Source organism: Typopeltis vanoorti, chromosome 2 (assembly GCF_054136105.1).
Source record: "Typopeltis vanoorti isolate ZY-2024b chromosome 2, IOZ_Tvanoo_1.0, whole genome shotgun sequence".
Taxonomy (NCBI): Eukaryota; Metazoa; Arthropoda; class Arachnida; order Uropygi; family Thelyphonidae; genus Typopeltis; species Typopeltis vanoorti.
Genome location: NC_143550.1, coordinates 46,827,908 through 46,843,432, shown reverse-complemented (window position 1 = coordinate 46,843,432; position 15,525 = coordinate 46,827,908). Strand labels below are relative to the sequence as shown.

Below are 15,525 nucleotides of genomic sequence, written 5' to 3'. Positions count from 1 at the left end.
AAAATGTGGTGTGTTTAAGGGACAAAGCTATATAACTGAGAGGAGACCTCCACATAGCCTTCAAAGGAATGCAGAGAATCGACCAGGGCTTCTGACCTAATGTCCAATCCTCACCTTCTAGTGGCGCACATTGTTAGGTATCTACCTGGATACTGAATAGACGAGGATGGGTTGGCAATTTGGGGTATAGCTGACCAAATTGTTTTATTGGCTTAAACCAAAATTTTAAATGATGGTACAACACGACAGAATTTCATGCCGGCATGTGGGCAAATATGTTTGCCCACATGCTGTCACCAGGTTGAACAAGGCCCCCGTTGTTTTCACCAGAGAACCAGGGCAAACAGTGAAAAGCCAGCTACTGGAACAAATCTGAAAACACATCCCAACTCAACATCACCAGAGTTAAAGATCGGTACTATCAACATAAGAAGCCTCAATGGCAAAGAAATGGAGCTAGCTGAGGAATTAGATAAGTACCAGATCGACATAATAGGGGTGACTGAAACAAAAAAAGACAAAAACTGGTGAGATCTTTCTGAGCAATAAATACAAAATGTTATATTCAGGCAATGACAATCAAGGAAAAGAAGGAGTAGCCATATTATTCAACACAAAATACGAGGCTAATCTTCTTGAATGGCAGGCAGTCTCGAGTAGGGTGATGTTGGAAAATATCAGAATTGGGAACTGGACAATAAGACTTATTTGTGCCTATGGTCCCACAGATGGTTCTATTAAGATAGAAGTGGAGGAATTTGTTGAGGCTTTAGAGAAAGCAACTGACACAATGAAAAAGGAAAAGTTGGTCCTTGTTGGGGATCTAAATAGCAGAGTAGGAAATGACTGTCAGACATACAAAAATATTTTGGGAAAATTTGGAGAAAAGAGCAAAGCTGATAATAATGGCAAATACCTGTTGGATTTCTGCTCAGGACATGGATTGGTTAGTAATAACCAGTAATAAAAATAAAAATAATTTTTTATTTTTAGAGGCAAGGAATAAGAAAAGTCTCATTGACTATGTTATTGTTGATAGTGAAGTTTTCCCAATGGTGCAGGACACTAGTGAACAGAGGATTTGAAATTGGAAGTGATCACTATTTAGTCTTGAGCAGGATAAAATTGAATTTCATATCGAAAAGAATAATGTAAGAAAGTTTTAAAGCGAACAAAAGTTGAGCATCTCTCAGATGTGAACTGTAGACTAAAATACACAAAGATTATTGAAGAAAAAATGAAAGCGTTTGAGAGCAGGAACCAAACTTTGGAGATTCAGTGGCAAGCCCTGAAGAAAACACCAATTGATTCAGCCAGAGAGGCATGCGGTGAGGTTGTCTGCAAGGATAAAAAAATCAGAACTCCCTGGTGGACACAGGAAGTTAAAGAGGCAGTGAAGGAAAAGAAGAAAGCATATCAAAAGTTCTTGTCAAATAAGTCAGCTTGTGCTCTTAGAGAATATAGAGACAAATGCAAGAATGCTAAACACTGTGTAAAACTAGCTAAACAAAAGTTATTGGAGGACTTTGGCAAGAATATAGAAAATAAATATCAAGAAGGTGGCAAGATATTCTGGAGGTTGTTGAAGAAGCTCAGAGATGTAGGAAAGAGTGCTGTAAAAGTAATTAGAGATGATAAAGATGACATGAAAACAGGAGAAAAAGATATCCTTGAAGTATGGAGTAATTACTTTGAAAAAACTGCTAAATGAAACAAGCAGTGATGAATGCACAGTGGTAAAAAAAAAACACTGACCATGCATGCAGTCAGGAATACATATCCATATTTGAAGTAGCAAAAGCAATCAAAAGCCTGAAATATGGAAAGGCAGTAGAGTAGATGATATTCGACCAGAAATGCTCAAGTATGGAGGTATAAAAGTCATACAGTGGCTGCACTGCATAGTTCAGAAGGTCTGGACAGAGGGATGAATTCCAGATGATTGGAGTAGAGCTCTCATAGTACCCATATATATAAAAAGGGAAATAAAACTGAATGTGAGAATTACAGAGGCATTCCTGGTAAGATATATGCAAGTAGACTTGAGAAACATTGAGAAGAATTGTGGAAGAGAAGCTTGGTGAAGAACAAGCTGCATTCAGGCCAAATAGAGGCTGTCAGGATCAGATTTTCACTTTCCAACAGATAGTTGAGAAATCATGGGAATATCACAAAGATCTGTATTTAAGTTTTGTAGATATGGAAAAGGCATATGACAAGGTGCCAAGAGAGAAGCTATTCAAATGCTACAGTTATATGGTGTTAATGGGGCATTATATCAAGCAATACTAGTCTTTATTTGAGTTGTAAGTCAGCAGTTAGAATTGAAGGAAGTACAGGAAGATGGTTTAATGTTAAATCTGGTGTCAGACAAGGATGTGCATTATCCCGTCTCTTATTCATTATCTATATGGATCACATTATGAAGGAAAGTCGTATTAAACCTGATATCAAAATTGTAGGTGTTAATCTCAGCTCTTTGCTTTTTGCGGATGATGTAAAAAAAAAAAGTCAACTAACGCTTTTTTATTTCCGTATATAGGGAGTAGGCAAGGTCGTTTTAGCCCTATCTAACTTTTGGTGACTGAGTGGGCAGTTCAATCTCCACTGGTACCCAATCAGAGATACCTGGCTCAAGGCTATCACTAATTAAGCGGCATGCAGTGAAAAGAGACGGCTCAACAAGTGCCGTCACCTCGTGGTCCCTAACCCTAACACTCGTATTTAATATCTGAAATAATGTGGGTTCAATGGTCAATTTTCTTGAGTTTATGGGACGAAAATCCAGAGTTTCTGACAGAAAAAACCTGCTTGCCTGTGCCAGAAATCGACTGACTCGGGAAACGGTCGAAAAAAGGCTTAGAAAAATTTCTTTTAGTCGCCGACTAGATTTAAAACTAAGGTCTTCCTTCATGCGGTCAAGCGCAGTGGTGTGCAAATGTCACATCCACTGAGGTACCCAATTGTGGATGATGTTATACTTTTAAATAAATCTGTTACAACTCTGCAAGATTTACTGACTAAATTGAATAACTGTTATAATAGATATGGTATGAAGGTCAGCATTAAAAAGACAAAGACAATGAAAACAGGCAGAAACACTGAAAATATCAACTGCATTGTGAATGGAGAACTTATAGAACAAGTAAAACATTTCAGCAACTTAGGCATGATTTTTAGTGCAGATGGTAAGTTAAATATGGAAATAGACAATAGAATCAACAAAGCTACTATGGTAGGAAGTCAACTGAAATAAATTTATATGGAATAAGAGAGAAATTAGCCAAAACACTAAAATAGCTGTATACAAGACAGTGTTTAAACCAATTTTAACTTATTGATCTGGGAGCTGGGTTAGAAGTAAAACACTTGACCAAAGACTAGAGACTGCAGATATGAGAGTCCTAAGAAAGATTATGGGCACGAACAGATGGCATCTATGGCAATATCATATTAAAAACGAGGATATTAGGAAAGAACTTGACATTGTTAGCATCCAGGAATGCATTAGCAGAGCTAATCTCAGGTGGTATGGTCACTTAAACAGAATGGGCAAAGAAAGATTAGCAAAATAAGTGTTCTCTGCCATGTTGGCAGGAAAACGACCCAGAGGACGACCAAGATATAGGTGGATTGATATGGTACAAAGTGCCTTAGATGATAGAAATATAAGACCCGATAATATTGGAGTCTTGACATTTAACAGATTGATTTGGAGGAAAATTGTAGATAGGAAATTAGTAATGATGTAAATTTTTCATGTTGTACTATCATATCCTGTACACCCCCTTGAAGGTTATATCAGAAATTTGATGATGATGATGACGATGAGAAAAATGCTTATCACGAAGTACAATTAAAAACATAATACTAGTGCATGCTATTTTATTTAAACCAACAAGGAATACATGTTAAAAAACGTTTAATAATTTTTAATAAAACATTTAATCCCAATAAAAGTTTTTCCATAACAAGGAATACTTTTTTAATTTTTCTGTACAAGAAAACTTGCAGCAAGAAATTACTTAAAAGAAAAAATAAGTAAGGGTTAAAGCCAAATAATTGAGAGGAGACCTCCAAATCACCTTTCAGGAATGCAGAGAATCAACAGGAACTTCTGACCTAATGTTCAATCCTCACCATCACATGGTACACCCTGTTAATATATCTGGTAGGTACTGAATGAATGAGGATGGGCTGGTAATTTGAGACATAGCCGACCAAATTGTACTCTCTATTGGCTTAAACTACAAATGCATATGATGGTACAACATGATGAAATTTCATGTCAGCTGGGGCATTGTCCCATTAAACAAAGCTCCACTGTTTTTATGAAAAAACGATAAACAGTGAAAAGGCAGCTACTAGAACAAGCTCTAATTCAACATCTAGAAGAAAAGGAAACCCAGCATCAGAAGAACTGAAGATAGGAACCATCAATATATGAGGAGTACAGGAGTATTAATGGAAAGCAAATTGAACTTGCAAAAGAATTCGAAAAGCACCACATGGACATAATGGCATTACTATCCTATCAGTGGTCCTAACAGGCACTTAAGCACCCATGATCTTTCCAAGTATTCTTGGATTTGTGTCCTATGTCTGTAGACACGTGTGTTCATGGGACCAGTTTGCCTGTTCTGGTGGACGAAAAACCCGAGTTTCCAGGTGAATAAAATCCCCTACCTCCGTATGAGACCGGCTAACTCACCTTTCATAAAAAGAGACCAGATAAAGTTTCCTCACATCACTAACAGGAATCAAACCCAAGTCTTTCTGATTAAAGGGTTTTGTCTATACTGACTGAGGCTGTAATGGCATTACTAAAGAAGACAAAAACAGGTCTTACTAAATAATAAGTATAAGATGTTATTTTCAGATAATAATGATCAAGGAAAGGAAGGAGTAACGATAACATTCAACAGCAAACATAAAGATAAACTTCTTGCTTAGCCAGTTTCAAGCAGAGTTATTTGGGCAAACTTCCAAATAGGGAAATAGACAATGAAACTTATTTGTGCCTATGGTCCCACAGAAGATTATTCTAAGGAAGAAGTGGAGAAATGTTTTGAGTCATTAGAACAGGCAGCTGATATAAAGAAAATGGAAAAAGTGGTACTTATTGGAGATCTGAACAGCAGAGTAGGAAATGAATCCCACTAGGCATATAGAAACATTTTGGGAAAATCCAGAGAAAAAGGCAAAGCTAATAATAATGGGATTTACTGAACTTCTGCTCAGGACATGGACTAGTCATTACTAGCAACATGTTTCTACATAAGATGTGCACAATTTCATGTAGAGAGAAGACACAAGAAATAAGAAAGGCCTCACCGACTACTCGATTGTTGATAGTGATATTATCATGCTGGTTCAGGATACAAGAATGTATAAGGATTTAAAATCGAAAGTGACCATTACTTAGTATTAAGAAGGATAAAACTGGATATCACATTGAAAAGAACAGTATGTAAGAAAGTTTTAAAGAGAATTAAAGTTGAGCATCTTTTACGGGTAAACTGTAGACTCAACTATATGAACATTATTGCAGAAAATATGAAACAAATCGAAAACAATAACCAAACTTTGGAGTCTTAGTGGCAAACTCTGAAGAAATCATTGATTGATTCAGCTAGGGAGGTATGTGGTGAAGTTGTCTGCAAGGATAGAAAAATAAGAACATCATGGTGGGCACAAGAAGTTAAAGCAGTAGTTCTTGAAAATAAGAAAGCATAACAAAAGTTCCTAGCAAATAAGTTGGCAGATGCCCTAAAAGAATACAGAGAAAATGTAAGAGAGAACAAAACTCATTGGAAGACTTTGGTAAGAATATGGAAAATAAATATCAAGAAGCTGACAAAATGTTCTGGAGGCTATTGAAGAAGCTTAGAAATGGAGGAAAGAGTACTGCAAAAGAATCAAAGATGATAAAAGTGATGACATGAAAACTGATGATAAGGATATCCTAGATGTCTGGAGTAATTACTTTGAAAAAATGTTAAATGAACCAAGCACTGACAGAACCATATTAGAAAAGTTTCAAGTGGAATGCAAAGAGGAATACACATCAATACTCGAGGTAGAAAGCTATTAAAACTTGAAATGTGAAAATGTAGCTGGAGCAGATGATATTTGACCAGAAATGCTAAGTATGGAGGTATAAAAGTTTAGCAGTGGCTATACTGAATAATTCAGAGAGCCTGGTCAGGAAGTCGAATTCCTGGTGATTGGAATAGAGTTCTCATAGTACACCCATTTATAAAAAAGGGAATCAAGTTGAATGTGAGAATTAAAGAGGAATTTCTCTACTAAGAATCTCTACTAAATCTCCAGGTAAGATTTATGCAAGCATACTTCAAAAGAAATAGAGCAAGACTGTGGAAGAGAAACTTGGAAAAGAACAAGCTGGGTTCAGGCCAAAAAGAGGTTGTCAAGGTCAGATTTTCACTTTATAACAAACAGTTGAAAAATCATGGGAATATGACAAGGTACCAAGAGAACAGTTTTTCAAAATACTACAGTTATATAGGGCAAATGGAACATTATACAGGGCCATACATAGTCTATATTTAAACTATCAGTCAGCAGTTAGAATTGAAAGAAATACAGGAAAATGGTTTGATATAAAACCATTTTCCTGTATTTGAGATAAGAGAAGGATGCACATTAAGTTTTAATGTACATCCTTCTCTTCATTCATCATCTATATGGATGAAATTATGAAATAAAGTGGCATTAAGCCTGATATTAGAATTAGAGATGTCAAACACATCTACTGCAAGCCTCCAGGATTCTCTAACTAATTGAATAACAGCTATAACAATCAGGAACAAAAATACCAAAATTATGAAATAGGCAGGGGCATGGAAAACTTCAGCTGTGTTGTGAATGGAGAATCTATAGAAGAAGTAAAAAATTTCAGCTATTTAGGCACAGTTTTTAGTGAAGATGGCAAGTTAAATCTGGAAATAGACAACATAAAAGCAAAGTTGGTATGGTGGGTAGCCAGCTGAATAAATTTATTATGGAATAAGAGAGAAATTAGCCAAAACACCAAAGCAGCAATATACACAACAGTCTACAAACCAGTTTTAAGTTATGGATCTTAGAGTTGTGTTAGAAATAAAGCACTTGATCAAAGATTAAAGACCACAGATATGAAGGTTCAGAGAAAAATAGGGGAGTGAACTGATGGCATCAGTGGCAGAATCATATTAAAAATGAAGATATCAGAAAGAAATTGGACATTATCAGTATTGAAGAATGTGTCAGCAGAACTAATCTAAGTGGTATGGCCAATTAAATTAAATGGAGAGGAAAGGGTAGCAAAACAGGTGTTTTATGCCAAGACGGCAGGAAAGAGGTCTTCTTCTGGGTCTCTAAGTGGATTGATTCAGTCAGAAGTACCTTAAAGCACAAAATGTTAGATTGACAATAATGGAGTGCTCACAAGTAATAGACTGATTTTGAGGAATACTGTTGATAGGAAATTAAAATAATGTAAATTTAATCATGTGGTGCTGTCATAATAACCTGAGCACCCCCTTTAGGGTATATATCAGTTAATAACTGTCTGTTTACTCTCTTCATGAGTCTTTTTAGTGGGTTAAAATTCGACTGAGAGGGTAACTGGCTATCTGCAATCTAGCTTGGTGATGGGGCTGCCATCTTGAGGCCTTCAAGAGCTTGCCTCAAAGTGGTATGAGGAAATTTTAAAGAGAAGACATAGAGATAGAAATAGAATGACCCATAACCCTCGATTACTCTAATAGCATTAGGGTCGTGAGTTACAAGAGTTGGCCAAGGAATGCCATATAGGAAAGATTAAAGAGCAATGGGGGGGGGGCCTACCTCAAAGAAGAGGGAAGAGAGAATTTTTTTTAGGAATTCTGTTTCTAGGAAACACAATGCCTAAACAAATTCTAAATTACCACCCAAAAGGTACCTGATGCAGAGGAAGACCCTTAAAAAAGATGGAATTGGGTCTGGAACAGGCTGCTTGGCCTATAAGCCTGGAAAGGAAGGAGAAGAAGATCAGGTAACTGATGATGATGATGAAAAAATTTACATAAAGGAAAGATTTTTCAACAATAACAGTGGCATTAATAATAATAATGAAAAGTTGTACATTTGAATCCTTAAACTTATTGATGGTATCATGTAATAATAATAATAATTTACCTTCAAAACAGTTAATGGATTAAACCGAGGCATATCATGATTAAATACACAAGCACCCTGCATCCATGGACCATAGAAGCTAGTTAAGCCTGTTTTTACCCAGCCATTATTGGAGAGGCTCACAACAATATCTTGTGGAGTTAGATCAAGCCAGTATCTAAATAGTAAAACAAAATTAATTAACTTGAAATATTTTAAGATTTCTATTATCACTATAACAAAAAATTCTAAAAAAAAAAAAAGAATACACAGCATATACAGTAATGGTACCAAATTATAAAGCCTGAGATCATACATAACACAGAAAGTATCATATCTACTATATGATGTGAATAAGAGGTGCACTTATCCAAACATTACTGGCATATTCCAAATATCTGTGAATCAGATACTATTAAAGTTATTAGGCAATAAAAAATGAATTAGCAATATCAGCATTCCGTGCATTCATGGAATAGCATTGTGAAAGGTCTCTCTTTCACTCACTCACACACACACACACACATGGACATGTCCTCATTAAATTCATTAACTATTTGCTTTCAGCCTGGTTGGCCAGTGGTTAGCATATCCGTTCTCCAGCCAAAGGGCTGCAGGTTCGAATCCCACCGTGGGCATGGATTTTTGTGATTGTCTGTGGAAATAGTAGTGGTGGCAGTCATCGGTAGGTGGCATTGGTGTAGTTGCAGAGTTGGTGGATTGAGTGGTGGAGACAGAGTTGTAGAGCAGGTGCCCTCCCTCGATGAGTCTTTGGACTCCCTGGAGGTGTCAAATAATAATAATCACTCTCTCTCTCTCTCTTGTGCAGTATGTGCCATACACCTATGACTCAAAGCAAAAACTTTAGCTCTTACTTTGCTCAAAAATATCTTCTAAAATTCTATAAATAACTATTTTTAGCTCCTTCAGACATCCCTATGAGAAATCTCCTCCATATTAATTTGCAGACTTCTCTTAGTAACACATAACACACAATTATCACATATTTCATCATTATATTATTTCTTTCCCTTCTATTTGAAAAGTTTACAATTCACATTAATATGATGTTTATTTTCATACCTGACATTTGATAAACACTAAATTAGGATGAATGCTTTTTTTTTTTTTTTTACTTAATTCTAAACATGAGAGGTTGTAAAATATATAATATATCAAGAAAGAAAATAAGCAAGTAAAAATAAAAATAAAAATCATAAAATGATTTAAATTTTTTTTAAATTATTTTATTTTATTTATAAAACTTCATGGCTTACACATATAACAAAAATATATAGAATTTTATTCAAAAACTCCAATATATTTCATCCAACATTAAGTGAATATTATTAGGGAGACAGACTGTTAATTACATTCAAAATATGAATCACAATAATGTGTCATAAAGCATGCATATACTAGTTCATGTCTCAGTTACAGCTGAAGTTTATGATTATACTATTAGAGTTCAAAGGATCAATTGTAAAAGTTGCACATAGATAAAAATAATTATTGAAAAAAAAATGAACAATTAATAATAATCACTTCCCAAAATGTAGATTGGCATGCAGTCTTGAGTGGTTAAGGTTCAGATGATTTTGTAGTATTTCACATGTTTCAAGAAAAGATAATCAAATTTGAACTTGAAGAATGAAGAAGTTTTGTCCAGTTCCAAAGAACTATGTGCAAATATACACATTTGTATATACAAATATACAAGGGTCAAAGCTGTATAACTGAGAGGAGACCTCCACATAGGCTTTAAAGGAATGTGGAGAACCGACCAGGGCTTCTGACCTAATGTCCAATCCTCACCTTCTCGTGGTGCACTGTGTTGAGTATCTACCTGGATACTGAATGAACAAGGATGGGCAGGCAATTTGGGATTTAGCCGAACAAATTGTATTCTTATTGGTTGAACCAAAATACAAAATGATGGTACAACATGACAAAATTTCACCAGCTGGGGCGTCGCCAGGTTAAACAAGGCTCCCGTTGTTTTCACCAGGGAACCAGGGAGAACAGCGAAAAGTCAGCTACTGGAACAAATCTGAAAATACACCCCAACTCAACATCACCAGAGTTAAAGATCGGTACTGTCAACATAAGAAGCCTCAATGGCAAAGAAATGGAACTAGCTGAGGAATTAGATAAGTACCAGATCGACATAATAGGGGTGACTGAAACCAAAAAACACAAAAACTGGTGAGATCTTTCTGAGCAATAAATACAAAATGTTATATTCAGGCAATGACAATCAAGGAAAAGAAGGAGTAGTCATACTATTCAACACAAAATACGAGGCTAATCTTCTTGAATGGCAGGCAGTCTCAAGTAGAGTAATGTGGGCAAATATGAGAATGGGGAACTGGACAATGAGACTTATTTGTGCCTATGGTCCCACAGAAGGTTCTACTAAGGTAGAAGTGGAGGAATTTATTGAAGCTTTAGAAAAAGCAACTGACACAATGAAAAAGTTGGTCCTTGTTATGGATCTAATAGCAGAGCAGGAAATGATTGTCAGACATACAAAAATATTTTGGGAAAATTTGGAGAAAAGAGCAAAGCTAATAATAATGGCAAATATCTGTTGGATTTCTGCTCAGGACATGGATTGGTTATTACTGACACCATTTTCCAACATAAAAATTTGCACAAATTCGCATGGAGAGAAGAGGCAAGGAATAAGAAAAGTCTCATTGACTATGTTATTGTTGATAGTGAGGTTTTCTCCCTTGTGCAGGACACCAGAGTGTACAGAGGATTTGAAATTGGAAGTGATCAATATTTAGTCTTGAGCAGGATAAAATTGAATTTCATATTGAAAAGAATAACATGTAAGAAAGTTTTAAAGTGAATAAAAGTTGAGCATCTCTCAGATGTGAACTGTAGACTAAAATACACAAAGATTATTGAAGAAAAAATGAAAGAGTTTGAGAACAAGAACCAAACCTTGTTCTCAATACCTGATTCCAATACCAGATCCATAGAGGGCACCGGTTAGGACTATAGGATCCTGCCTTTTTAGAGTAAGTCTGCTTGCCTTCATACAGGTGGGATTGCATGCATGTACTTAGTGTATTTTCTTCGTGCCCATGAAGATGTGCCAGTGATAAGCAAAAGCTAAAGCAAAATATTGTCTTTAGGTAAAGTAGATGACTTTCAAAGCCTGGTGTGAGACTACTGCCCACTTATTGGAGGGCTGAAAAGTGGCTTGAAAAAATGTTTTCTCAAGCCACTTTCTAGAGCAAACAAAAATGTTTGTTCTCTAGGGTAGGATTTCCAGAATATAGACATATCCAGTCATACAACACATTAGATTCATAGGAATGTTAAAATCTTCAAAACTTCTAACATTACAGTCAGTTCTCAAAGTATAAACTCCTTAAATAAGTAACCTATTTCTCTTCAAATAACATGTACTGTATCTAATTATTTCTCTCTTTCATAAAACCGTTTTAAATTATGTCCTGAAACTCATTCCTGAAGACCATTCTTCACATCATCTCACCTATAATAGTAAAAATATGAACTGTATAAATTTGTTCTAACACAACACATTTTCTTTTCTAATTTTTTTTATTAGGCACATGGGCTCAGCCAAGATTTTATTTTCATATGATTATCACTCTCACAGAAGTCTTGTGAACCTGCAGCCCATGAGTGCTATGACTGGGTTTAGTGTCAGACACACTTGGAAGTCTCTCACAATGCATTACAACTCTGGCAATGAAAGTTGAGCTATAAACCAATATTGACTTGTCTCCTCATTCTAAAAGGATTCCTTGGCCCAATAGAGACCAAACAAATCATTTGTTTGGTTTTTTATTATTATTATTAAACAAGACCTCATGGAGTCAAAGACTCATCTGGGAGGTCCTTTTATCATACACATTTCATCATACCATGTCTTAAACACACTCAAACTCCTTGCAGACACCACACTCTCAGGCAAGGCATTCCAATGATTCACAACTCTGCACGAAAAAAAACCTGCCTCTCACTCCCCTACTCACACCCTCTTTATACAGTTTCCAGGGATGACCTCTGGTTCTCCCATGATCTCCCACTATTCTCTGTAGAACTTCTACACCATTGATCTTATAACAACCCCTTACCAACTTGAAGGTCTCTATCATATCTTCTCAATCTTTCCTCATAGTCAACATTCCAGAGGTCAGAAACTACCTTAGTCAGTCGCATCTGAACCCTTTCCAACATCTCTTCATCCTTCTGAAAATCCGGTGACCAAATCTGGGCACAATAGTCCATGTGTGGCCTAATCAAAGCGGAACAAGAATCTCCCTACTTCTACACGTCAGTGTCCTCTGCATCATTCCCAGAAGTCTTTGTGTTGTCTTCACAATTTTGGCGATGTGTCCCCTAAATTTTAGATCCTTATCCACTATCACCCCCAGATCTCTTATTTCCTCTACTTCCAACAATATATTCTCACCAAGCATAAATTCTGAATCCCATTTTGTTTTCCAAATTTTAAAACCTTACATTTTGCAACATTGAACTCACATCCCCATTTGCTTGCCCAATCACTCAATTTATTCAAGTCTTCTTGCAAGGCCACAACATCTTCACTACTCTTTATGGTTCGTCCCAACTTTGCATCATCTGCAAACAACTGAATATCTCCATCCAAATCTTCGCCAATATCATTAATATACTTAAATAGTAATGGTCCTAAAACAGACCCTGAGGCATTCCACTAGTGACTTTCCTTTTTCTGGATATTGCACCCACATACACAACTTGTTGATACCTATCAGATAGACAGTCTCCAATCCAATGCCCTAATCTAATATCCAACTCCATCTGCTCTAGTTTGACTGTCAACTTATCATTAGGTACTCTATCAAAAGCTTTTGCAAAATCCAAGTATATTACTGTGTATCCTTCTCCTCTGTCCAAGGAAGCAGTCACTTTATTGTAATAAGTAAGTAGATTACTAAAAAATGATCTCCCTTTAGTAAATCCATGCTGCCCATCAAAGATTATACCACTGTTGTCAACCCAACTCTGGATTCTAGTTCTCACAAGCTTCTCCAACAACCTAACCACAACACCTGACACAGAGATAGGCCTATAGTTTGATGCTTGAGTTCGATCACCTCATTTATGAAGTGGAACAATCTTGCCCTCCTTCCACTCTTTAGGAACTTGACCAAGTGCAAGACTCGTATTAAAAAAATATGTCAAGGCAGGTGTCAACTCCCTGGCACATTCCTTCAGAATACGCAGTGATATATTATCAAGTCTCACAGCCTTATTTATATCCAGTTTACTCAACTCCCCAAACACCTCTTGCTCACTTACAGTCAGTCTCTCCTCCCCATCATCAACTGCTCTCAATCTCTCCATGAAGTCACATTCACAAGAATGAAAGATCTTTATGAACTGCTCATTAAGTATCTCCACCACACATTCTGCAACAGCTGTTTTTATACCATTTTCTCCAATCAATGTCATCCTTCCATAATCATTCTTTCTTTTGCTGGCAACATATCGAAAGAACTCCCTAGGATTATTTTTGGCTTCATTAGCTAACTGCTGTTCATACCTCTCTTTAGCTGCTCTCACCATCCAAGACACCCTCCTTGCCTGGTCTTTGTAGACCTCATGAAATTGGTTACTTCCACTTCTCTTATGCTGCTCCACAATGCCCTTTTTCTCTGTATCGCATGCTTAATCACTTTATTCATCCATCTCACACCTACCTTATTTAACCTTCTCACCCGTGGTATACATGACTGGTAATTCCATCTTTAATTCCAAGTTGCTTTAGGTTTACATTAAGCAGGATGGAGGTGTGTTAGGAGATGAAAGTTATCTGCCATCTACAAGTGTAATAGAATTCTTCAGCTAGTAAGTTTAATAAATCAGATAAGACCTGGTTTATCAGATAAGATCTGGAAACCATAGAAGAAAGCCATAAAAATTAAAATATCTGAAAATGCTAAATCTCAAAGAATTAAAATTGATATGCGTAGTTATATAGAGAATGACAAAAGATCTGTAAAAGAAGATAAAAGGCATTATGTGGCAGTTTGACAGAAGTGCAGAAGGGTGTGGCATTAGGATACATTAGTAAACTGTACAAGGAAAATATGCTCTGAAGAAAAGAAGCAAGTTAATGCTATTAGGGATAAAAATGATTTGCTAACTAAAGAGAATAAGATTGTTAGTTGGAAAGAATAACTGATGTGACTTTAAATGTTGACTGACTTGATTAAAAGTTTGATAATGAAAAAACCTTTTATAGTGAAAGCAGAGAGTTAAATATTACACTAGGACCAATATCCAAAAATGAAATAATGAGTGTAATAGAAACATTGGCCAAGGGGATGTCCCCCCCCCCCAAAAAAAAAGGAAAAGGAAAAAAGACTAGAAAAATTTCCAAAAATCTTTTCCTAATTAAAATTCTCTCTTTTTTAAATTTATGTTGCGTCTTCAATTTCTATACTACTTATGAATTAGGGGTCACATAAGGTGGAAATACCCTCTGGCTCTCGGGAATCACAGCCGTTGTTAACGCAAGGCGAATGAAATAGTACTTGGTATCATGTATTGGTGATCACTGAAGATGCTCAGTCATAGAATCGCATGCAACGCGTAGTGTGTATTCTCAAATCGTCTACTCAACTTGCCCCCCCCCCCCAAGATTAAATCCTGAGTGTGCCACTGAATAGAGAAGATGAAAAAGTGGAAAGGAATGTGACAATGAAAATATAGCAATAGAAATGCTTACAACAACTAAAACTGCTGCTGCTGATGAACTGCAACTGATCATTAACAATGTTCTGAATACTGAAAAGATACCTAAACAGTGGAAAGAAGCAATGATAACTATAGTAACAAAGAAAGAAGATCTCATTAGACAGAAATTGGAGGGATATTAGCCTGTTCTTGGTACCTGCATAAATGGTCTGTAAAATATTGATAAATGGGATTAAAATGAAGTTGAAAAGATATTGCAGCATGAGCAAGTTGATTTCAGAACAGGTGAGAGTACTGTGCATCACATTTTTACCCTAAGGAATATCACTGAATAAAGCAAGACTCAGAAGGTCATTATAGCTAAATTTTATAGATTTTTGCAAAGCATTTGAAGCATTAATAGTGCAACACTATTGTTAATTATAAGAAGCTGTGGATGCTATATGGCCTGTCCTCGATGAGTCTTTGACTCCATGAAGGTCTGATGTTAATAGTAATAATAAATTACAGGTGACTAGGTGATTCTCAGTACTATATGAAACAGATCCCATAATGCATCTTACCACAGTGAATTTTCTTTGAATATCATTAATTCTCTCACCATGCATTACAAATCTAGCAATGAAAGTTGAGCTA

At 36.1% G+C, this 15,525-nt stretch overlaps 1 protein-coding gene across 1 annotated transcript in view; it reads right to left on the bottom strand.

Annotated features, from left to right (window-relative positions):
• Nucleotides 1–15,525, bottom strand: part of LOC150108983 (acyl-coenzyme A synthetase ACSM3, mitochondrial-like) — a 124,770-nt gene that overhangs the window by 49,441 nt on the left and 59,804 nt on the right. The window contains exon 10 of the mRNA XM_090401421.1: nucleotides 8,182–8,338. Within this exon, the coding sequence (XP_090257547.1) occupies nucleotides 8,182–8,338 (157 nt within the window). The remainder of the gene's footprint in view (nucleotides 1–8,181; nucleotides 8,339–15,525) is intronic.